Genomic DNA, 26,807 nt, shown 5'->3' with positions numbered 1-26,807 from the left:
TATATCGTATTAGATAGTTTATTAATGTATCTTATAATATTTGGATAAACAATAATTTTGCAGCCTTTAGTTTTTTTTTCTAAAATTCATAAAAGAAAAAACTGTCCGAGGTAGAACAGCTTCCCCTATATAACGACCTCATTTTCAAAAACGACAGGGTACTAAACCCATATCAATGGTATCACTAGTGATGAAACAATGCCACCTGGGTCACAAAGGTATTCAAGGCACAATACGGCTCGCCCGCGACAACGTATTTTGGCCAAGTATGACTACGGATTTAGTCAATTACACGAAATCTTGTACAACATGTGCAAAGGTACAAAAAGATAATCCAATGGAGCCTATTGTTGTACAAGCAGCACCAGGCTCCAATTTCACCACGGTGACAGGTGCGACAATTGTAAAACATCACTGTTGCTGACGTCACAGGCATCCATGGGCTACGGTTACCGCTTACCATCGTGCGGGCCGTATTCCTGTTTGCCACCATCATTGTTTTATTAAAAAAACTTTATTATATCGGAAAAAAACAGATATTTCTCTTGCTAAGTTTATGACAATTGTCACAAGAAACACTACAATTGTCACGAAATTCCGACATATAACTCATTACCTGTCAAGAATTACCTACAATTCTTCTAAATCTTGACAATTGTCAGAAACTACGCAAAAGAAATATCTGTTTTATTCCGATATAATAAAGTTTTTTTAAATAATACAATGATGGTGGCAAACAGGAATACGGCCCGCCCGATAGTAAGTGGTAACCGTAGCCCATGGATGCCTGTGACGTCAGCAACAGTGATTTTACAATTGTCGCGCCTGTCACCGTGGTGAAATTGGGGCCAGAACGCCCTTGGAGTCTCGTGGCAACGGATTTATTTCATTTGAAAGGCAAAGACTATATAGTGATAGCAGATGGCTACTCAGGTTTCTTTGACCTTAAGGAACTGAAAAGAGTTACCAGCCTTGACATAATTGACAATCTGAAATCTTGGTTTGTGACATTTGAAATTCCAGATATACTATTGACTGATGGTGGTAAACAATATGACTGCCAAGAGTTTAGACAATTCAGAAAGGAATGGAACTTTGAACACAGAATATCAAGTCCACACTTTCCTCGCTCCAACGGATTAGCGGAACGCTATGTTCAAGAAGCTAAAAATTTTATGAAAAAATGTATGGAAGACAATACAGACTTACAATTAGCGTTACTGCATCACAGGAACACACCCCGACTAGATCTTGGGTCACCAGCACAAAGGATGTTTAATAGAAGGACTAAAACCTTACTTCCTACAAACAGTAAACTCTTTTTTCCAAAAATAATTAGAAATGTCAGTGAACAATTACAAAAAATTAAAGAAGGAGAAAAGACATATGCACACAGAGGAAAAAAGGTAAATAAAGAGTTTGTTAGTAATGAAAACGTGATGCTACGAAAAGGTCATCAAAACTGGGTTCCAGCAAAAATATTGACAGAAGAAGGTCACCGAACCTACAAAGTAGAGACTGATGATGGTGCAATTTATAAAATAAACTCCTGGCACCTTAAACCGACAGCTAATTACACAGAACTGGCCACAGAAGCTCCAGAGCCAGGAACAGAAGATCCAGACACTGTTGGACAGCCATTACCTACAGACCAGTCACCAGTCCCTGTAGTGCAGCCGTCACCTATATCACCAGCAAAACCCACACTAACTGTGCAGAGTCCAGAACAACAGCCGCTGGTGACAGCTCCTCAACCTAGAAGTACCCGCAGTGGGCGGATAGTGATCCAGCCTGCTAGGTATCTATAATTAATAAAATACGTTCATGTTAACCGAAGACTATTTATTGTGTGACAGAACGACATGACAGCAATTCATATAAAAACATATTTGGAACACCACAGTTCCATATTTAAATCAACACTGTAGATGGCGCTGCTGGATATCATAAAACTACACCCCCACTATATCTAAGCATAGCCATCAGCATCATCAGCATTAAAAAAACAGCTTTAAAAAGAACTACACATACCTACTACTTAGGCACAAGTCCTAACTTCTCAACAAATCTAAAGTGCTTGACAAACCCTAGACTCTTAGTTAATAAGTCAGCTGGCATCTCAGCTGTCGCTAAGTATTTTGCTTCTACCACACCTTTAGCTATTATATCCCTACTAAAGTGGTAACGTATGTCAACATGCTTCGACCTATTATGAAACACAGGGTTGGCCAATAACTTCAGAGCACTTTGGTTGTCATTATAAATTGTAATTAATGACATCTTATTTGTAATTTCATGGTACAATGACCTTAAGTACATAGCTTCTTTAATACACTCAGAAATACTAATATATTCTGATTCACAACTGCTCAAGGACACGCTATTCTGCTTCTTACTGCACCATGAAACTACACTGCCAGACAAAGTGAAACAAAATCCTGAATAGGACCTCCTATCAAGAACATTACTGCCCCAGTCAGCGTCAACAAACCCGGTAAGCTTTGAATCAGACTCGCTACTATACCTGAGGCAATAGTGTTTTGTTTTCTTGAGATAACGCAAAACACGTTTGGCATGAGCCCAGTGTTCTCTACCATGACAGTTATTAAACTGGCTCAGATACCCTACACTGAAAGCAATGTCAGGCCGTGTCAAAACCGCTAGGTACATGAGACTACCAATGAGTTGTTGATAAGGTAATTCAGTATCACAGCTCTCACCTTTATCTAAGTTCAATCTTTCCTCCATAGGAGTTTGAGCAGTGTTACAGTCTGTCATATTGAACTTATGCAACAACTTGTTAACATAATCCTCCTGATCTAAAGTTATTACATTATGTTATTTATCAACACACACATTCATACCTAAGCACTGTTTGACCTGACCAAGATCTTTTAATTTAAAATGTGAAGACAGTACCTGTTTCAAACTTTTGGTTTCCTCTTCATTATTAGAAAACACAAAGAAATCATCGACATATAGAGCTACTACAGTCAAACCATTGTCATTTTTCACATATAAGCAAGGTTCAAGTTTAGACCTAGTATAACCATACTCGGTTAAGCAATCATCTACCCTCCTGTACCACGCCCTTGAGGATTGTTTGAGACCATATATGGCTCGCTTCAACTTAAGCACCTGTCCTTTACCTTCAGATGAAGGAAAGCCTTCTGGCTTCTCCATATAAATATCCTCCTCAAGATAGCCGTTCAGGAAAGCAGTAGTCACGTCTAAATGAGAAATATCTAAATTTAATTGAACCGACAAAGCAAATAAAAGTCTGAGAGTTGTATGCCTTACCACTGGCGCGAAGGTTTCGTCATAGTCCACTCCGTACTTCTGAGTATAGCCCTTGGCTACTAACCTGGCTCGGAACCGCACATTGCCCTCACTATCGTATTTGTTCTTAAGTACCCACTTGCACTTTACGACACTAGAGTCTTTTGGAACGCTGACAAGCTCCCAGGCCTCGTTGTCTTCGAAACTTTTCAACTCTTCTGCCATAGCTTGTCTCCATTGCTCTTTCTCTGGTCCGCGCAAAGCCTCTGATAGTGAAAGACCACTGGCATCATCCATCCTGCTAGCATCTGAACATAGATTTGAAATGCCATACCTTTCAGGCGCTTTTCTTTGTTCTGCTGTTCTCAGGACTGGACCGATCCTCTCAGGAGCAGGAACATTTTCAGGAACTGAAACACTCTCAGTTGTGGTATCTGCATCCTCATACTCACTAGGGTTCATTGACTCAAAAGATGAATCAGTCAAAGTTCTAGAAATATCTGGACTCTCATCCCCCACTGAACTTTGACACCCTACTTCAGCTTTTTGTATTGTTTGTTGTTGAACTTCAATTTGGCAATACTCTTGTTTTTCAAAAACCTTTACGTCCCTCGCTGTGAAAAATGTTATCTTTTCAGGATCGAAAAGTCTATATCCTTTGACCCCTTCTGGGTAACCCATTAGGATAGCTTCCTTAGACTTTTTCTGCCACTTCAACCTTTTCTCTTTGGGGATGTGGACCATGACAGTACTGCCGAAGATTCTTAGGTGACTTAGGTCTGGCTTTGTCCCTGTCCACATTTCAAAAGGTGTTTTGTTGTTTAATCCTGAAGCTATTGTCCTGTTCCGTAGATAAACTGCACAACTACATGCTTCTGCCCAGAATTCTGTGGGTAGCTCGGAGTCAAATAACAGGCATCTAGCCTTCTCACACACCACACGATTCTGGCGCTCGCACAACCCATTTTGTTCAGGCGTATAAGGGTTCGTCCGTTGATGCAGTATCCCATTTACCTTCAGGAACTCGCTGAACTTCTTGCTGCAAAATTCAAGACCATTATCACTCCTTATAATCTTGATCTTTTTGTCAAGTTCATTCTCAACTTTAGCTTTAAATTCTTTGAAACAATCCAGAGCTTGACTTTTCTCTTTCAAAAAATATATAAATGCCATACGACTATAGTCATCCACAAATAGCAAATAATATCGTGATCCTCCAAGAGATGTCACTTCCATTGGACCAGCTATATCCATGTGGATAACATTCAGTAAATTGTCACTTCTATTGCAATTATTAGGAAATGGCAGTCTGCATTGTTTGCCTTCACAACATACCTTGCATTTACTGATGTCAATCTTGTCGCTAATACTGAAACCTTCCACTGCATCCTTCATTTTCGTCATGTATGAGCTGTTAACATGGGCGAGACGACGGTGCCAAGTCTCGGCAGACACTGCCATAGCAACGTTGGTCGTATTTTCTGGCATATTCAATTTGTAAACGCCGTTTGTCAAAGTAGCCGTAGCAACAAGCTGTCCACTTCTGTTGTAAATCTTACAACCTTTCTTAGTGAAGTCTACTTTATTACCTTTCTTTATCAGTTGGCTTACAGATAACAGGTTCGTAGTTAAACTCGGTACACATAAAACATCTTCAACAGTTATGTCGAACTCACTGTCGGAAGTCACAGTCGTAATCTGTACGTTTCCGGAGCACAACACTGGCATACATGCCTTATTTGCTGCAATTATCTCGTGAGTAGCCGGCTCGTACGATGCATTCATAACCCAACTTTCATTAGCCGTAAAATGGGTACTAGCGCCACTATCAATGTAGTAATCATTTTTCTTAAAGTCGGCACTTAAGAACACAGCACTGAATGCATTCGACTGTTTACGTGTAGTATTTTTTTCGATATTTGGGCACTGATTTCGATAATGCCCCGGGACCTTGCATCGAAAGCATTTCACATTGACAGTTCTGACTTTTGACATTTCGCCGCCATCCTGTTTACCACAGACAATCTTTGTTTTATTCTTTTTGTTATGTTGGTAACTTGACGTACTCGCGAACGCACTCTCAGTCTCGTTCCCATTCCTTGTCAAATTTGAATTTTTCTCTTCCATGTCTAAAAGTTTTGTTTTGATGGCATCTGTCGTGATAGAAATGCCGGAATGCTCTATTGCCATGATCATTGGGGAATATTTCTCAGGCAAACCTGCTAATAATAGCGAGCCGATCCATTCATCACTAATGGCAAAACCCGTACCACTTAATTTTTGACCATTTTCAACCATTTTCGTTACGTATTCTGTCATCGAAGTCGAATTTTCGAGTCTTATGGAAATTAAATTTCGCAACAACGTAATTTTTCTGGCGAAACCAGAGTCATCAAATAAGCTTTTGAGTTTAGTCCATAATTCAAACGTAGTTTTGATGCCTTTTACATGGACATACAAGGAAGGGTCGATTGTCAAAATCAATTTTGCACGGGCTTTTTCGTCATCTGCAACTTCTGTACCCGTAGCTTCTGGCTTACGCGTAATAAACTTCTGCGTGCCCTCTAGGATAAGAAAATTCTCTGCAGCGAAAACCCATTCACAATAGTTCTCTCGGCCACGTAACTTGGGCACATTCGTCACATAGTTTGGTGACGACATCTTCGGATTTCTGTCACAGATCGCACTCACAATATATCACACACGATACACTATAAACTGGCAATCTAATACTTGACTAACCCCCCGTATTTATCACTTTAAATCGCCCATAACCTATAATTAATAAAATACGTTCATGTTAACCGAAGACTATTTATTGTGTGACAGAACGACATGACAGCAATTCATATAAAAACATATTTGGAACACCACAGTTCCATATTTAAATCAACACTGTAGATGGCGCTGCTGGATATCATAAAACTACAGTATCACTGAAAAGGAAGGATGACATGGAACGCATCTTTAAGTGGCTCCCGCTGCCGCCGCCGGCTGGAGGCCTCCCGCGCTGCAAGCTGTCACTGACACTGCATATATAAAGTTAGCGTTGTGCATGTAAAATGTTAATACATTACAATAAAGTAATACCTAGTTATTCAGTTAGCATTATTATTTAATGTTACACTATCCTAGGTCCTAGTGCAGTTCTTGTTCTATTACTAAATAGCCAAGTAAAACGAATGAAATTGTATTAAGAACAATTAGAAGTACTAGGTTGCCCCACCACAAGCACAAGGTGTGTGGCGAAAACATTTCTTAAGGAGCTAGGGCGTCGCTTGCAGGAGAGTGGCCTCGACTTCCAGGCCAGGCTCCAGGTCTTTCCTGGCGCAGAGGTGGTTCTGCGTGAAAACTGCGTGCAGTTAAGTAGATTTTATAGTTTATTTTAGTTGTTTTCGAATTTAGTTGGTACATAAGGATTTTGATTATTTTTAAGTAATATACCGATATCGCGTAAAAGTTTAAAAAGACATAGAACCTTCTATTGAACAAAGAATAAAAAACACTATAACTAGGTAGGTACTTAATGTTAATAGTTTGCAGTGTACCTACACAATTTGCGAGAGACAAAGTGCCATTCGCTAGTACCTAGTACGAGACACGAATTTGGACCATTACGCAATAAAGGGAGTGAGAATTAGAAATTTCCACCACCCTCGAACGTAATTAACATAAACATCCTTTACATAACACATTTGCCTGGAGATTAACTAAGTGTAAACAGGAACAGTATTCTAAGCTTTGGGGTCGTCCAGAAATCATGTGATCGTTTAGACTGGGGGTGGGGGTAAGAAAAATATCATGAATGATCACGATGGGGGAGGGGGGGTCAGAGAAGTTATCACGTGTATTTTTTTTTCAAAGCCGGAAAGCCAAATACAACAATATTACTCAAAAATTTAATTAGATCAAATAATCCGCTCTTTATACCCAATAAAAAACATTTATCGCATCAATTTTAAAACATTAATAATAAAAGCTCGCATCGGCGCCATGGCCTTGATTGCTTAACGTCTAAGGGTACTCGCATCATAATTATCACGTGATCTTGTGGCAGAGGGGGAGGGGTTCGTAAAAATCATTAAATATCACCAAGGGGGAGGGGGGGTCAAAAATAGGTCAAATATGATCACATGATTTCTGGACGACCCCTTTGGCATAATTATTATCTTAGCTGCTCTGGCTCTAATTGTTTTTGTTTAATATTTTAACCGGATTAAAATTGCGCCTAGGTATTGCTACGGGTAGGCGGTGAGAATAAATAAAACTGTAGTTTTTAAAATAACGAACTAAATTTATTCTCCCTTAACTTCCGCCGCAAGCACACGATTACGTCGTAGGGTAGGGTACGTTCTAGGCCGGTACTGATTTTGCTCCGAGGACAGTTCCACCACGCAAGTACTCCCCTGAAGCTGCCGGAGCCACTGCGGGTTGGGAGACGGACGAGCTGAGGGACGTCAGCTGGGGCCGCTCAGGAACTGCCGGGCTGTCTTCACGGCTACAGTCTTAGCCGTAACTAGGCTCCCTGGAATTTATTTCCATTGTGTAAAGGAAAGTTCTTAATATGTCTCCGCTGACTGTACCCGGCACGGCAAGAAGTAAAGCAAGAAGCAGTGCTGCGTGATGATGATGGTGAAAGTTTGGTGATGTGCGGAATGGTACAGTCAGACGGAGTTTACACTTTACACTGATGCTAAGTTTAAATGAACAAGCTTTAAAACAAAACTGAGTATAGAAACTAACGGTCAAATTTTGAATTTAAAAATTACTGGAAAATAAATTAACTCATAGACCTTAAAGAAACACAATTTAGCAATTAAAACGAGATGTAATAAGAGTGGAATGAATGCAAGAGTACTTGAATTAAGTGGCAAGCAAAAATCACACAAAGAAGTAGCATAGCGAAATAGCCGTTAGCAATAACATTTAAATCTACCTGCTTAGAATAAGCGTAAGAAATGTTCAACACTTACCCAAAGGGGATTTTAAACACTAAAAAAATAATTCCATTTGCACTAAATGAGTGCAGGAACGGAATGAATAAATACAATCGAACAAATTAATTCTCGCCGGGCACGACAGACGTCGCTGCGCGAGGGCAAGCGAGCGTGCGCCGGCGACGAAAGCTAGATCTGTCCTGACTCTGATCGACTCGCGCGCGGGCCCGCGCGGAGAGAGGGTCCGCGGGACGGGGACGCCGCTAGCCGGTTTACTTCGAACAAAAGAGTGTTGCAAGAAGTACAGTGCGTCGCAGAAAAGAGGACACAAGTTGAGACTTGATACTAAGTATTTATATAATGTTAATGTATTTTAATCTTAGTGTATTTTAGGTAAGTGTTTTATTATTATTAAGATATTTATGTTTTTATTAGGATATTAGTTATCTAATGATTTAATTTAACTATTGTAAATGTAACCAAGGTTATGTAACGTTTTTACGTTACAATACCCCGGCGCGTAGTCAAGGATTTTAGGTCATCTAAATGAAATAAAATCCGCAGAACTAAGCACTTGTTAAAACCTTCCATAAATCTTCCTTCATACTTCACGCTTGCATAAAGAACATTAGTAATTACTCGAAAATACGTTCAAGATTAAAATTACTAACGCACAATTACAAAATAATAATGAGGCATCTCGTTACACGAACTAGAAACCCTACAAGTACACTTGTTAAATAGGAGGTATCACACACTATTATAAAATTAAATGATTATCTCCAGAAGGAAAAGGAGGCCACACTTCGCAATTGATTACGCAATTTCCGCACTGTGTCTACAGTATTTGGAAGTGACAATATTTAATTGTAAAAGCCATTGGTTTTTTAAATACGTCAAGAAAAATTGGGTAAATGTTGAACAGATTTAAAAAACAACAAAAAAAAACTCCGTCTGTTACAATAGTAATTAATAAGTTACGAACGTTTTTGGTTGTTTTTCTTTAAAAGCACGAAACAAAATTGTAAGAAGGAAAAGCAGAAAGAAAGAGAAAAAAAACAACACAAAATAAAAAAAGCGTTTAAATGCAACTAATGCGTACGGAGCGTAAATGTAGAAAATAAAAAAAACAGATTTAGTTAAAGTTAAAAAACACTCTTTGATAAGGCCGACTGTGCTAATGAAAAAACGACCAATAACAATTACAATAAAAGATGTCAAAGAAGAAAGAAAAAAAAAAAAATTCAACAAATGCGGCTGACTATACAGTGCGTACGATACAAAGAGATTGCAATAAAATTTACTCAATACTACTCCGTACACTGTAGCTGCTGGCAACCAAAAAATAAAAAGAGGAAAAAACGTTTCACAAAAAATAAAAAAACCAAAACACCACACAAACACACAAACCACAGATACCCACTCAGAGCAAAATCAGACCCTATTTAAAAAAAAAACACGTTGAGGCGCCAGTGCTACGGGTAGGCGGTGAGAATAAATAAAACTGTAGTTTTTAAAATAACGAACTAAATTTATTCTCCCTTAACTTCCGCCGCAAGCACACGATTACGTCGTAGGGTAGGGTACGTTCTAGGCCGGTACTGATTTTGCTCCGAGGACAGTTCCACCACGCAAGTACTCCCCTGAAGCTGCCGGAGCCACTGCGGGTTGGGAGACGGACGAGCTGAGGGACGTCAGCTGGGGCCGCTCAGGAACTGCCGGGCTGTCTTCACGGCTACAGTCTTAGCCGTAACTAGGCTCCCTGGAATTTATTTCCATTGTGTAAAGGAAAGTTCTTAATATGTCTCCGCTGACTGTACCCGGCACGGCAAGAAGTAAAGCAAGAAGCAGTACTGCGTGATGATGATGGTGAAAGTTTGGTGATGTGCGGAATGGTACAGTCAGACGGAGTTTACACTTTACACTGATGCTAAGTTTAAATGAACAAGCTTTAAAACAAAACTGAGTATAGAAACTAACGGTCAAATTTTGAATTTAAAAATTACTGGAAAATAAATTAACTCATAGACCTTAAAGAAACACAATTTAGCAATTAAAACGAGATGTAATAAGAGTGGAATGAATGCAAGAGTACTTGAATTAAGTGGCAAGCAAAAATCACACAAAGAAGTAGCATAGCGAAATAGCCGTTAGCAATAACATTTAAATCTACCTGCTTAGAATAAGCGTAAGAAATGTTCAACACTTACCCAAAGGGGATTTTAAACACTAAAAAAATAATTCCATTTGCACTAAATGAGTGCAGGAACGGAATGAATAAATACAATCGAACAAATTAATTCTCGCCGGGCACGACAGACGTCGCTGCGCGAGGGCAAGCGAGCGTGCGCCGGCGACGAAAGCTAGATCTGTCCTGACTCTGATCGACTCGCGCGCGGGCCCGCGCGGAGAGAGGGTCCGCGGGACGGGGACGCCGCTAGCCGGTTTACTTCGAACAAAAGAGTGTTGCAAGAAGTACAGTGCGTCGCAGAAAAGAGGACACAAGTTGAGACTTGATACTAAGTATTTATATAATGTTAATGTATTTTAATCTTAGTGTATTTTAGGTAAGTGTTTTATTATTATTAAGATATTTATGTTTTTATTAGGATATTAGTTATCTAATGATTTAATTTAACTATTGTAAATGTAACCAAGGTTATGTAACGTTTTTACGTTACAGTATACTGGATGATTTCCTTGACGCAGTATGAAGTATCTTGGTGTGACTCACAGGGCAATCCGAACGTGCCCCTGACATATATCCGATATTTGAATCATACATATTGGAATCATATAAGTTAGCAGTCCTTGGCGGGCGTCTTGGTCGCACTAATACACGTACGAACAATTCAAACAAAACAAAATGACTGCTAACTAACTGCCCGATTCTAACTTTAAGATACGTCAATTAATAGATCTAGAAACGATATGGATTAGATGTGTCAGTGTCAAAAGTGACGTTTTTGCTTGAAGAAACGACGCATTTGACACTGACATATCTAATCCATATCGTTTCTAGATATAGATCTAGATATAGATCTAGAATGGACGTATCTTAACTTAAAGTTCGAATCGGGCAGTGAGTGCCTAGCCAAGAAACCAATCGTTCACTCCGTAGCGAACGATACGGTAATATCTCTCAATCACTCTTCTTTATTAGTGCGGCAGAGACAGTTACGTTTCGTTCGCTACGTAGCGTAAACGATTGGGATCTTGACTACCTATTACCCTGGTATGATACCAATATGATTCAATATCGGTTTGATGACGGGTGCACGTTCGAATTGATCTGTCAGTTTTGACAAGTTAGCCTACGCCGTAGCGAGTAGCGTGTAAAGGCGTAGTATTAAGTACTGAAAAACCGATCAAGCGGTAGGCTACCAAATACCTAAATACTTACCTACCGCTGAATTCTGACTCTCAGCACAGAATAAATAATAGTACTAGGTACGGAAGACTCACTCTCTAACAAAACGCGTCTGTTACGATCAGTACAGATATGGCCGCTAGGTGGCGACAGCGCCACGCGCGGCTTATGGCTAGCCACCAAAATTGGTGTGGAACGGATGTACTTTTAGCTACCTGTAGCAAAGCGACGAAATCGCGGAGTGAGCCACGCCTGCTCTCAGGCCAATTTGAACGTGCACTGATATCAAACCGATATTAGAATGATATTGGAATCAACTCAGTCAGCTGTCAGTACTCTTAATATACTTATAATACCTACCTACTCGTATAATTATAGCGTTAAAATGGCCGTTCTAAAGGACCGACGCGAAATCTTGTTTATAAATAAAATGTTAATTTCGGTCCGTGCTGATGTCACAATAATAATTTCCAATTATTTACGATCAGGTCTTGTCACATATGAAAGATAATAAAGAAAAGATCAAAGAACTCGATTCTATTAAATATATTTCTCTGTAGGTACCTAAATGTAACGTCGATTAAATAAGGATTCCATAATACAGCTAAGTACCTACCTACTTACGTTATTTTTGACTCAAATACGCGAAGCCAAAGAGGAGGACCATAGTTTTTAACAATGATATTATAAATCCAGATGGCTTATAGGCGTTCCAAAATTGAAGCGTTTACCTTGTACATAAAAAATTGGCTGTTTCATTCATTTTGGCTGGTCCATTTTCTATGGGAGGGTGAATTTTTTTTCGCGATTTTGGGGTTGGTCCCATAGTAAAAGTTGCTCAATATAATCCCAAAATCTCCCTGGCAACGGGAATGCACTTATTTTTTGGCTACCGTGTATATTCTTACATTCATTCACTTTCACAAGTGACAAATGTCGCGGGTATTGTTGAAGTCCCTAAATTTCCCTTGACATATCCGGCAGTAATATCCGGTGCATCGACCGATTTCGCGGAATTTCCCTAGTTGTATCCGGCAACATGGCATGACAAGTGTCGGAGGCCAATTCGAACGTACATTTGACATCAAAGCGATAATTATGTAAATATTAACGTCAGTTATTTATCATTTACGCGTTCATTTCTCTCAGGTTTGATCGTACATGTATTAGCGCGAGTGAGACGCACGGGCGAATGACAACTAACAGACATCATTAAGATAATTTTGATATCAAATACAGGTACGTTAGAATTGCCTCTCGGTAGCGACGTTAGGTGGTGTCGAGGACGTTCGACTAACCGAGAAAAACGAAAACCTAAATTTTTCTATCTGCCTCGCTATCGCTTGAATATGCAAGCGCGTTACGGCTCGGCCACGACATTGCGCGACTTGCACGGCGGCAGCGTTAACCATAGGAGACACAGCGATCGGACCTTTCTTTCCCACCTATGGTTGTCACTGCCGCCGTCGCCAGTCGCGTAATGTCGTGTCCGAACCGTAAAGAGAGGCAGATAAAGAAATTTCGTTTTTCGTTTTTTGCGATACGACCTCTGTATCGTCTCTATCTCATCTATATCTCATGTTCTAGACATGTCGAGCCAAGTTTGGAAACATCACACAATAACACGTGTCGCGGAACAACTGTGCCCCTATCCACTGCCGCCCAGACATCAAAACTAGCCAATACAATATTACAGGGTTCTATGTTACATTTTCAAGATAGTTGAAATTCGACTTTGCTATGACAATGTTCAAATTTCAGTTCGATTTTGATTTGTCAAAATAATGATTCAAATTAGAATGGAACGGGAAACCTTATAGGCCCCTGGGCGGCAAATATCTTGCTTTACTGAAAACGATCCACTACCGCCAGTGTAATTAATGAAGTGCAAGTGTCTACAGAGTGGCGTCGACGGAGTGTTCCCGAGTAATGGCCGTCCGTCGTCGGCTCGCCGGTTTGTTTATCGGTAAACTCTTAAATCAGTGTGCGAACACTACTCCGCGCGCCTTGTCAATTTGCTGGCTGGAAAACGCTTGTTACGATAAACACGAAACTCCTTAAAACTCGTTGTTAGATTCATCAGTTTTCAACTATCGGTTTGATTCCAATTTTAATAAACGTCAAAAATTAAATCTCGATACGATATGCATAGGATCCGTCAGTTTTTAGGGTTCCGTACCCAAAGGGTAAAACGGGACCCTATTACTAAGACTCCGCTGTCCGTCCGCCCGTCCGTCCGTCCGTCTGTCACCAGGCTGTATCTCACGAACCGTGATAGCTAGACAGTTGAAATTTTCACAGATGATGTATTTCTGTTGCCGCTATAACAACAAATACTAAAAAGTAGCTATCACGGTTCGTGAGATACAGCCTGGTGACAGACAGACGGACGGACGGACAGCGAAGTCTTAGTAATAGGGTCCCGTTTTACCTTTTGGGTACGGAACCCTAAAAAGAAGTTTAATTTTGCCTTAGGTACTTCTAATAAGGGAGCAGGATAAACTTCGGTATAAAATCTTTAATCTTTAAATTACCAAATGTTGAATAATAAATTAAAAAACCGGCCAAGTGCGATTCTAGACTCGCGCACGAAGGATTCCGTACCATTACGCAAAAATCGGCAAAAAAATTATTTTGTTGTATGGGAGCCCCACTTAAATATTTATTTTATTTTGATTTTAGTATTTGTTGTTATAACGGCAACAGAAGTACATCATCTGTGAAAATTTCAACTGTCTAGTTATCACGATTTATGAGATACAGGCTGGTGACAGACAAACGGACAAACAGACAGACAGACAGACGGACAGTGGAGTCTTAGTAATAGCATCCCGTTTTTACCCTTTGGGTACGGAACCCAAAAACACAGAAAAATGACTAAATAGGTGCTTTACTATTATATTTTATTTTTTTGCAAGCGCACTCCAGTTTTTAATCTCAGATCTTTCACAAAGCCTTTGGCGAAAACAAAGACTCGAGTTAAAAAGTTACCTAAGGCCCCCTAAGGGTAGGACAATAATCGAATCCTTGAAACTGACATTGAAAATATATTACCATCACTTAACTTAAAATGTAATAATCTGCTACCAATTTCAAGATTCTAAAAAGTGTCTCCTTAATCTATTCGTAAATTTTCTTAGAAGCATATCATGTTTCTCGCCCAAAAAGCGGTTATGTTTTTTTTCTTTTTATATAGTAATCGAAGAAATTGCCTAATTGAGATTGCATAAATATTGCCTTTTTAGGGTTCCGTACCCAAAGGGTAAAACGGGACCCTATTACTAAGACTCCGCTGTCCGTCCGTCCGTCCGTCCGTCCGTCCGTCTGTCCGTCCGTCCGTCCGTCTGTCACCAGGCTGTATCTCACGAACCGTGATAGCTAGACAGTTGGAATTTTCACAGATGATGTATTTCTGTTGCCGCTATAACAACAAATACTAAAAACAGAATAAAATAAAGATTTAAGTGGGGCTCCCATACAACAAACGTGATTTTTGACCGCAGTTAAGCAACGTCGGGCGGGGTCAGTACCTGGATGGGTGACCGTTTTTTTTTTTTTGCCGTTTTTTGTTGCATTATGGTACGGAACCCTTCGTGCGCGAGTCCGACTCGCACTTGCCCGGTTTTTTATACTATACGGCTTCCACCAGTTTGACGCTGACGACAGTGACATATTCGATATCGTGTAAGTACGTAACATACTTTTTGTACTCGCATATTAGTGCGAGCGAGATGTATAGAAAGTACGTTACGCAAACGTTGCCGAATATGTCAGTTTGACATTGCTAAGGCAGTCGTGGTAAGGCTACTAGAGTACATACACTACAATGTAACTTTAGTGAGTTCCTAGTGAGTTTCATTAGTTAGCAACGCCATTGTTTATAGATAGACAATAATAAATCACCGATTCCTCTTCGAACTCGACTTTTATAATCAATTACCGGTCTCGATCATCGTTCCTGAATGCCATAAATATTCTAGCTACACTTTTTAGAATCTTGAATTCTGTTTGAATAGGTAATCGTTTACAGTAGATGTTACTCATAGATTATGTTGTGGGATCTGGGGTAGGTAGGTACGAATGTTTTGACATGTACACTCGATTGCAACTGGAACAGTAGAAAGAAAAATACATAGTACCAACCTACGTGGCTTTTTTGCCACTATATTATGGCGGAAATCCATTTAGGATTAGACTACGCATGAATGCGAATGCTACGATAGTTGTAACCACCTATGAAAGCAAATTTTAATTTCAACACGGATCGTGTTTTCGTCGTTCCGCTCCAATTATCCGTTTTCGCGTTATTAAATGTGTAAATTATTATTCGTACATGAAAATAATTTATTTTCATCGGTGGTAAGCGTTCCCCTGTTATTTCCAATGCTTAAACCCATTGCCTCCAATGAATTTTGAGATGTGTGTAAAGTTACATAAGTACTTCTGATTAAATCCATACCTAATTGACATTAATGAAACCGATGCCATTCATTTAAGTAAGTACATTATTTCTTTGAGGCGATGAACTCGTTAAGCAACGTGAAACACAGACGGCACAGACCTACGGTTTATCTGTGTTATTTCAATAAAACACAAACACCGAATAAGAGCTCAGTTTCAGGGAAACCAACGTAGTGATAACACTGATAACTTACCTAATCTCGCGCAATCAATGGCAACACACGTTCTGGTAAGAGGTAATTGCACGTACGGACTTTATCGAGCTAGTCGCAGGATTCACTCGTAAATGAGAGTTCAGTAGGCACGTGGAAACAGATCACTAACTTCAGAAGACAAAATAAATATAAGTTGCGTTTGATTCCGTTTGGATCTCATCACGTAACAAACTACCTGACAAGGGTTATAATAGTATTACGAGCCACAACGCTGAATGGGAGCAACGAGCAACTATGTATAAACATAATTAATATATCTGATGCCAATACTCGAAGTTACAGCTCCTATGTTTGTTTGGCTGAGTGAAACGCAAAATGTCTTCACGTCTGCCAATAGTCTGTAGTTTAAACACACAAATTAAATGTGATGTTGAAAATTGTAATGGGTTTTCTTTGGCTTACAATTGTTTGCGTTTAGTTATAAATATTCAATGAAATATATTTTCTTGGAAAAAGTTATCATGAGCTATTTAATTTAAGGTACAGGTGAAAAGACTTTTCAATCCTTATTACGGCTCCGTGATAACATTAGTATATCTTCTATAATCGTATAAATTCGTTTTAATATCAGATACCTGTACTTTGGAATAGATAAAGTTATTTTCAACAACAAAGGCCAAGTGCTATATAATATTGCGTTACCGTGAGAATTTGTTTCTAAACATTATTATAATAGTCGCTGAGAGTTCTCCAAAGTTTAAAAGCGCGAAAGTAAATCTCAAAAAGGTTTTTCATCTGTCGACTTAAGAAATTTTAACTTCAATCAAAATCTGTTTAAAGCTATTATTTGGGAGAGTTATTTGAGAAGGGGGAGAAAATAATGAGAGTCGATCAATCACTTTTATCAAGTTAACGATTTTGGGTTAACTTAATCAGTTTATCAATAACTATGACAGAAGTGTACCGCCGCATTACGCGGACGTGTTTATTTGCGGTGCAACTACAGGCGCGGGCGCAACCACGTTGCCGCTACTTCAGTAGGCCCGCGAGGAGCCGATCGAACCGCGCGTCGCTAACGCGCGCATCCAGGCAATCTATTCACTCGTACACATCCCGTACTGGTTGAGCAGCAGTAGTAAATCGCGACATGGCGCATAACTCTGAGCATGGTAAACAAAGACGAAATGACCACATGCTAAAAAATTTACCCACAGAAGTACTATTGAAAGCAAGAAGTACACTGTTTTCGCTGAGTGGCGCTTTAAAATCTAAACAAGATCACAACACAACGACGTTGAAACATGAATCAAAGAACAAAAAGACCCAAATCTTGAAAAATAGTCGATCAGAACCAGAATTTAGAGAATTACACTCTAACAGACGAAGGAGCCGCGCCGACGGTGTTGGCGCTCCTAAAGATTATGCAGGTGCGAGGCCGAGACCGAAATCAGTAGGACCCATGAAATTATATGACAATGAAGAGGAATTCCAAGGTATAAGTGAACATAAAGAAACACCATCGCGGTTGAGGCAGTTCGATTCCACGGAAGACGTTTGTATTCAGTCCCGACTTGTGATACCAGTTATTGATAGATTCGGTAGTCAAGAAATACAAGACACTAGTGAAAGACCTCGAAAAAAACTCTCATTCCGTGAACCGGAAATAGTTCCCAGTGGTATTCTTACATTAGGTAGATCAAACAAACATATGGGTGTCAATAGTTTAGCTCGCAAATCCAACAGATTATCTTTGCGTGCTGAAGTGCATTCTTCAAGCTTGAATGGTCTTGATTCTGATTTGGAGGTGAGAATTTTAATTTATTTTAATATTTTAAGGGAAGAAGTATCCGTTAATGGGTGGTTTGAAAAGTTTTCATGTAAATTGTGAGGCAGATTTGTAACAAATTCATAGTACCTACCTAAAACTAAAAAATAATAAGTAGGACATAAATCATGTCTATTATATTATATTTTTGCTTCCTCTAGCCGTCCAGAGGCCTATAAAAAGGTCTACCGTTCCATTCTAATTTGAATCTTTATTTTGACAAATCAAAATTGCATTCGTATCAATTGGCAAGTTTTGATGTCTTGGTGGCTAGAGGTTATTGGTATTGTATGGATATAGCAACACAAAAATAACCAATAGGTATAACATTTACGACAGTAATTTGAACTTAGCGGTAATCAGGTAGATAATATTTCAAGGATTGTTTCGTTGCCGGTCGGCAACCTAATCCATCAGATCTTCCAACCCAGAGGGGTAAAATTGGGACTACTCCAGTTTTCTCACGATGTTTTCCATGACCAAAAAGCAGTGATACATATGAAATTTTATTTCGTACCGACTAGAAACGCATTGGTATATACGATCCGGTGTTCCAACAGGTTCCAACCCACGAATATGGGTTTAATCTTTCTCGCGTAAAATTGTTCCCAAATGTCTATTTTAATGAATATTCCAAATAATAAACTCTCCTTTTGACCTTTAGTGTTTTAAAAATCATAATTCATTTAAACCCTTTTCATAGACAAGTTCTGCTGCGAAACACGTGGTCGGTAACAGCCAGATTTTCAGCGACACTTTATAATGTTGAATATTTTATAGTTTTGCCCTTGCACGAGCAAGGTCGCGTTTCCAGTCAAACTCTATGGGAGAATTGACCCGCTGCACATAAAATGGAATTGAATCCGTCTGAGGTATCGCAAGCGAGGATGTATGAATGAAGCTCCGACAGTTAGCGCGCCAACGACATCGACACTCGGTCATGTCGGTGTCACGCCAGAGCGTTGGCTCACGTTTATTTTGACTCGCCTTGCCCGCATCCAAGGATTACGTTTTGCGGAAACGACATTTTTTTATAAATGTCTCTAGTAACATTTTACGCATTTATTCCACTCGGTCTTACGTCAAAAGCAACATTTCCGTCGTCGGTCCCATTTATTATCTGGAAATCTTTAGCTAACTATGTGTTATGAGAGATATTTTGGAACTGCCGCGAACGTGTGAAATTGCGCTTTGGAGTCGTTACCGAAACCGCGTCTCGGCATCATTAATTCTGTCGGTGTTTTGTTTACGTTGAACACAAAAAATCAACACAAGTGCTAATGTAGTGTGATCGAAATGGTGTTGCCAAGTCGACCATTGATGACGGACGTTTTCAGACCCGACTCCGATCTCTGCCTATCAATAGCTAACGCTTTGTTCCTATCCACTCTCAATATAATTTATAATTATTTATATCTATAATAGTGGCATCCACCTAACTGTTTTTAAATATCGCAATAGTTGAATTGACTTTCAGTTTCGGATAGCAATTAATCTTGCACATATTTTGTTTCGTTTAGGACAAAATTGACAAAAAATATTTACGTTCTCCGTTGGGCACTAAAGGGTTGAGTCACAAAAGTAGGTAGTTAGTATACCTACTAATTAACCCATTCACCGCTAATCCCAACACATTGTCGTTACGTCTTACAGAGCCAGTCAGGACGGTCAGGACGTAGCGCTACATGCGTAGTACAGCAGTGAATGAGCTGAGCGTTACAACAGATGATGTTTTTAATTATTCGGATTTGATTAAACTTTTAAATAAATTTCGAACAAAATTAAGAAAATTCAAATGTTATGTTGTATCATATCAGGTTACTTCTTCTCATACATAATTCTTGTGATGCTCATAGCAAGTGACTGTTTATTAAAGTAATGATAATGACTCTCGCTTCATTGTTTTTTTTTTACACTTATAAGAACCCATAATTATTAGGTATAGACGGCAGGTATTGCATATGTATGTAGGTAGCAACAAATTAATATAAGGCCAGTCTTACATTGCACACGATGAGCACGCTCACTATAGTCTGTGCGGAAAGAGAAGAGTCGTAGAATGTATTGGACCCCATACATTTCACGACCCTTCTCTTTCCGCACAGACTATAGTTGCGTGTACCGACGTACAGCGAGATGCAGGTTTGACTCGCGCCAAATGTCTCATTAAATCTGTCAGCCGTTCACTGCTTTAAACACGTCAAGTACAAATCATTTCTCATATTTACTTTTGTCACGGTTTGGGTACTTCCACAGACAAGACATCCTCCAGACTGAGCATAGTAGTTTTACCCCCTCTGCCACAAATACGGTAGTTTTACTCCATTTTCGAGTCAAAAGTGTCTTTGTGTGACGTCCGTGTCTTTGAACGGACCAATCACGGCACGGGACCTCGCTCACCTCGTCCCCCGCACCCCCGTATTTTTGGCAGCATCGGTTTCATGAAATAATTGCTCTAAACTCCGTCTAGAGGATTCCTAGTCTATGGGTACTTCAGATTTCGTCTTCTACGTGAAGTAGGAAAGTTTCCTTTCATTAGCTTGGTCTATTGTAGTACTGGAACCTCTTTTGTGGGTACCGAGCCGAGCTGTTGGACTGGCAGACGAGCTTCTTAGTGAATGAACTGTGTCAAGGTCCAAGAGAAGGTTTCTCTTACCTTTTCAATTAGAACAATAGCAGTAGATACTCGTACTTGCCGTGTTGAATTTGCAAAAACACAAGTCCAGGAAAGCAATTTAATCAGTTTTCTCATGCCTATCTGTTTTTAAAATTTAAAATGCTGTTTCTGGACTAGCGACCCGTCCCGGCTTCGCACGGGTTAACAAATTATACACCTAAACCTTCCTCAAGAATCTATTGATAGGTGAAAACCGCATGAAAATCCGTTCAGTAGTTTTTGAGTTTATCGCGAACAAACAAACACACAAACAGATAGACGCGGCGGGGGACTATATTTTTCGAGTATAAGGTGTTGTGATAATATTTATTATCTATCCAAATATTTCTAATACCGGCTGAGTTATATTGCTTGAGTATAAATAATCATACGATATGTATGTATGTTGTAAGCATTCAATTGGGCGTGCAACACCTGCAAAATCGTCGTAGAGAAATCAGCTAGGGAAGTAATAAATTATTTAGGCCGTCATTTTGTTACATTATTTTACAGTACATGTAGTGCTACTTCGGGAACACTTCGGAAGCAAAGTCACTGATGTCACCAGACGAATGGCGAAACTGAAGTGGGAGTGGGCTGGACATGTCGCCCGAAAAGACGGCTCGTGGTGTAAGAGGCTGGTAGAGTGGAGACCCTGGGGAGAGTCACGCCCAGTAGGAAAACCAAAGATGCGTTGGTATGACGATATCAAAAGTACAGCTGGATCAAAATGGGTACAAAGGGCACAAAATAGATCAGTATGGCAAAAATTGAAGGAGGCCTACATCTCAAAGATTGAAAAGGGCTAAAAAGAGAGAAGAGAGTGGAGCTACTTTACCGCACTAGTACGATAATTAGCACATTACGTGATTACTGATTATGTCGACAATTTAAAGGGCCATATGTATAGGGACTGTAAAACGTTGTACGGTACATGTGTGCGAATAGGTAATTCGCAACTCGTGTCGATTCAAAACAGTCCCTTCGGTCGTGTTTTAATTTATCGCCACTTGTTGCGAATTTCTTATTTTTCGCACTTTTATCGTAATGTACCTACTACTATGCGTTTCATTATAGCCATTATAGGTATGTAGCAGCAAGGGTTTTTTATTGCAACAAACTTATTTAATAGGTAGGTAATACAATTTAGAAATTTGAAGTATAAAGGTGCTAATTTGCAAAGAAACTGCCTTTAAAAACACATTTTCTATGAGAGGGATTTACCGTGTTCCATCCACATAGGGGTTAAAAGAGGGTCTTGCATTAGCTATACTTACTACTTTTTTACAAAAACATTTTATTATCGGAGCCCTCGTAAACCCGCGCGTGCGCCTTTACGACGGGTACGTCGCGCCGCAGCACGTACGGAAGCTCTCCTTCACCACAGCAACGGCATTTCTTTGACCCCACTATGACGGCTACAGGAATAGAATGATGTCGTGTGCGTGAGAGGAGCCAACTATGATTGACGCAGAGGTCATTATTCCAGATGATTATATTGATAATAATGTTTGTTTACGGATGGATTACGCTACAGATTTTTATTTTATTATTTGTGTCATTTCCTATGATGAAACTTATGACAGTGGCAAAGCAGTTTATGCGATGTAAACGTAATTTTTCTGACATTTTGTTAATTTTGCTAAGTTAATGTGTTGATTTTATTTACTACATTTCAAAACGAACAGCTTTAATTCATTTTCCTATCAAGTATAATATTGTACACATCAAAAGTAGCGATCAACATAATACCTAACACTACTCGACAAAATATCTTCCAATCTATATGTAATTGCTTTGCAAAGAAGAATAACCTCCCCTTTTATCTAAATTGTTTTAAGTAATTAATGTAATTATACAATTTTAACTCTATTTTGACCCCAATAAGGAAAAAGTTAGAAATGTTATATGTAATTAATTTTCATACTCTTTCATATAGGTAACGAAGCTTTGTCGGCTAGCAGGTATTGATGCTGTGTGCACCGTACTAACTTTAGAATGTTCGTTTAATCAAAGTTAAAGTCAGATAGTTGTTAAATTATTTTGATGATAATACCACATCTTGAGAGGTGGGAGAGCGGGTTTTACCTGTTACATTCAACTAATCTTAAACTGAGAAAACACATAAGTGAGCAAATAGTTTAATCTAATATTTGGTAAACAGAACGAGATAATAAACTTATTTAGTTTGATGATAGTGATGATGAGATGCGATTATAATATAAGTATTCATAAAAAATACTATCAACTAATTTCAAATGAATCCATTCAAATCTGCGCATTAAATGACTGACCTGTAATTTAATTATTAACAATTATGTTATTTATTTGATTTCGTAACAAATATGCATTTATTTCGGTTAACTGATTATCCGTAGTTATGTATTAACAAATTGAATGTATATTTGTCACTTTTCTATACAGATTGGCAAAAAAATTACTGCATTCTCGTTGCCAGGGAGGTTTTGGGATTATACTAAGCAACTTTTACTATGGGACCAACCCCAAAATCGCGAAAAGAAATTTGGCTGTTTCATACATTTTGGCTGATCCATTTTCTATGGGAGGGTAAATTCTTTTTTCGCGATTCCGTGTTTGGTCCCATAGTAAAAGTTGCTCAATATAATCCCAAAACCTCCCTGGCAACGGGAATGCAGTTATTTTTAGCCACCCTGTATAATGGCTAAGCTTAGTGCAAAAAGGTTACTATAGACGGAGATTAAAACAGTCTTGTAATTTATATTGTAATTCTAGATAGCTTCCTCCGCCTACACGCGGGCCCCTAAATAATTAAAACTTAGCCAAGGCGGGATCCTGTTTACTAACAACTTGAGGAAAGCCAAACCTTAGTCGTGACATTCCTCATCTACCCCCAAACTAACGTCCATTCCTATTAAAAAGTTCGATTGATCGTTTCTCGTTAATACTTCACTTCATAAGTCACACAGTATCTTAATGATAAATTATTTATGAGAAAGATCTACGTAGTATAATGATTAATGTAACATGGTTGAACAATTCTTAAAATAAAAACTATTAGTTATCTGGAATAAAACAATTAGTAGAAGTATAAATTGAATCATTTGGTGTGTGTTTGGTCTTTTGGTATTAACCGTCTCGCCATTTAGAGAGTGGCGATGGCGGCAGAATAACACTTAAGGCTATATGTATGGAGATGTGAATTTTAAATAAAAAATGGCACTAAGGTTCATGTCTATACCTATGATATATTATCGTGAGCCTGCATCACCTGCACTTTAGGGGTATTTACATTGAATTTATCATTAGGAAACAGTTAATTAAGGATTAAATAGCAGTTCAGAACCAATGGATTATTACGGTTTAATGCAAATACGATACGATTTTCCGAAAAGGGTTAGTCAACTTTTTAGTGTCACTCGCTGCCATGGTTACGATTAGTTGTCCAGGTGACAAAAGACTCTTGAAATCCTGATTTTATGGTATTTAAATGAATTTTGATTCATGTTTGCATGCATTTTTGTGGTAGCTATAACCAATTTCCATAATAAGAACGGCATACAACATATCTTCGAACAAGGTGTGCTACAAACTTTGCCAAACCCTTGGACAAACGGGACAGGATTACAACACAAAAGAGTAGATTCACCCAAAGATAAAAAGCTAAGCAGTTTATTCTTCTTGCCATTTTGAGTGTATACCACTGCTGGGCCTTTTTGATCAATTATTGATCCGATTCGATCAACCAATTATTAGTGTAAATTATTTATGAAAGTACCTAAAATTTAATTAGTTTTACTTAAAATTGACACTTTTACGTCCTTTATGGAGTTATGTCCGTTATGGAGGAAAAAACTTCTAAACAACCCAATAACCAAACATTCAAAGTTTCAAAAAACCGTCATTAAAAAACTGTTTATTGGAATGCATTTAATGTAGAATACTTTATCATTCACCGGCAGTCTAATTGTGACATAAAAATGTAAAACCGAGGCACAAAAGGAGCGACGGAGGTTTACATTCACTTCACGACTGATTTCTTTTCCTTCTAATCTAGGTATTTATTTTTGTATGTAGGTAAAATCTACTTACATGTAAAATAAATTACATGACGTACGGTTCAATACCCACAATAATATATCATAGAGCATTTATTCAACGGGAAAAATGTCTACGACGAATAAATAGATCAAAGAAGTTTATTCCTGTCTCATAGTGGTGTACTACGTGTAGGGTCTTTCCGAAGTCGTGCTTCGCGATAAGTGCCGTTTTGTAGAAATGCATGCGCGAGGAGGCAGCGTATCTCGCTGATCTCTGGCCGCCAGCCAAGGACGTGGCCCGCGGCCAGCAATCCCAAGCCGGACTCCTGTTCCCATTACAATACTGGCTTCTATCATATTATTCATATTACACACTTTCGTAGATACCCAATGAGCGCGCGATGGTGCGATCCACAGAGATAGTGTCGGGCAGTTATGCTGAGCAGTGGTCAATACTAGAATTCAATTTAATATTTCTTCTACTGCAAACGAGCGAAATCGATTGCAGAATGGTAAAATCCGTAATCACGACGAATGTGACATGTAATACATGTTCTTGAAATGAAATATTAGATATTGAATAGCGTTCCAATAAAAAAGATGGGTGAACTTTGTGAATCGAGATACATTACGTACGTATGCTTATGGAGATAACACATGTTGTTTGCATAGATTTTTTTCTAATTCATGATAATTTATCATATTGTATAACAAAAGCGAATTGAGAGGAACTAGTGCAGGTGCGGTTATTAACTAATAGGTGTTGCCCACGACCGCGGGACGAGGTTTTATTCCTGCCACTTGCCAAGCTCGGGCTATAATGGCCAGTATAAGTTAGGTACTCTCCGATTACGAATAGTTGTAAGAGATATCGAATTCGGACTCTAACCGTTTACACGAGACATGAGATCGCTTGGGCACTTGACTATTAGCTTACGCCGGCAGCTGACGGGACTATAGGACACAGTTTTACGACCTTCATGAATCTCCTATCGACAACTCCTTCCCTATTTATTTATCTTGCAACTAATTAACGTCCGAAACGTTTGGTTATTACTTAACAACTCTTATTGTACTATTCATTATGTTTCTTAGGAGAGTAAGCGGCTTACAACATTCCCAATCAGAGCGGATTAAATCAGTATTCGGGCGTATTATTTGTATTTTAGCAGAATCGCTTTAAGTAGAATTACTTTTGTAATTATAGAAGCATTATATATAAATATTTTATGAACTCAAGTCTTTACGAGTGGATAGGTATGAAAAGGTATGATAGGATTAAACGAACTTACCTGAAGTGAAGTTCAATCCTGATTATATGAAGTATTTAGTCCTGAATAATTAACAATGTAGTACATCTCGCTCGCTTGCCAATTTACGCGAATTTAGAGCCGCCATAAAAGAAAAAATCCCAACTGTCACGATGACACTTCATATAGTTTAGAGTATTCATACACTGATTGGGAAGTAACCATGGAGCCATGGTTACTCGAGGAGGGTGGGGAATCCCTTATTCAGTAGCATACTAGTTATCTGGAGTATCCCTCCGTTATAAAACATTATATTCACTGGTGAGATCTTTACCTTATCCAATGGGAGACATAATAATTGCAATATGTAAAGAAAATATAGAATACCCCCCCTTTTGGTACTAAATAGCATCTAAGTAATGTACCTATATTATGGTATATAAATATAAAGCCTCCATAAAAGAAAGAAGACATGTGAATGGTTATTATTTACCTTATACTTTCTTGTTACTTGTCTAAGATGCGTAAGTCAAGGTTTCAGGACATTATGATGCCATATTTTTCTCTTATATTGTATTCGTTTATTCCAATAAATACATATTTCATTTTATTAATTTATTCATAAACAATTGTGTCGGAATAGTCATAGGTTCTGGGCATCATCCAGTAAGGAAAATCTTGCCACTATTAATTTTTCTTATCTAAGGTCTTCAAAGAGTATTGAAACATGAAGTATCTAAGCCTGTAATCTTAGTTTCAAAATCTCAAGTTGATTTATTATTCGTGTCATACACCCTTAAATAGACTCGCATTGCTTCTCATGCATGCAATTAAGCTTAATTGATTGCATGTCCA

At 38.8% G+C, this 26,807-nt stretch overlaps 1 protein-coding gene across 3 annotated transcripts in view; it reads left to right on the top strand.

The window, feature by feature from the left end:
- Positions 1 to 26,807, top strand: part of LOC134803938 (carboxyl-terminal PDZ ligand of neuronal nitric oxide synthase protein) — a 185,427-nt gene that overhangs the window by 125,744 nt on the left and 32,876 nt on the right. Inside the window, exon 1 of one of the 3 annotated variants that reach the window (XM_063776764.1) lies at positions 17,128 to 18,006. The exons of the other annotated variants lie outside the window; for them this stretch is intronic. Coding sequence (XP_063632834.1) covers positions 17,350 to 18,006 — 657 coding nt within the window. The 5' untranslated portion in view covers positions 17,128 to 17,349. Of the gene's footprint in view, positions 1 to 17,127; positions 18,007 to 26,807 lie in introns of those variants that run through there. 3 annotated transcript variants of the gene reach the window in all.

The sequence above is a fragment of the Cydia splendana genome, chromosome Z (assembly GCF_910591565.1).
Source record: "Cydia splendana chromosome Z, ilCydSple1.2, whole genome shotgun sequence".
Taxonomy (NCBI): Eukaryota; Metazoa; Arthropoda; class Insecta; order Lepidoptera; family Tortricidae; genus Cydia; species Cydia splendana.
Note: the sequence above shows the minus strand (reverse complement) of the source record. Positions and strands in the feature narration are given on the sequence as shown.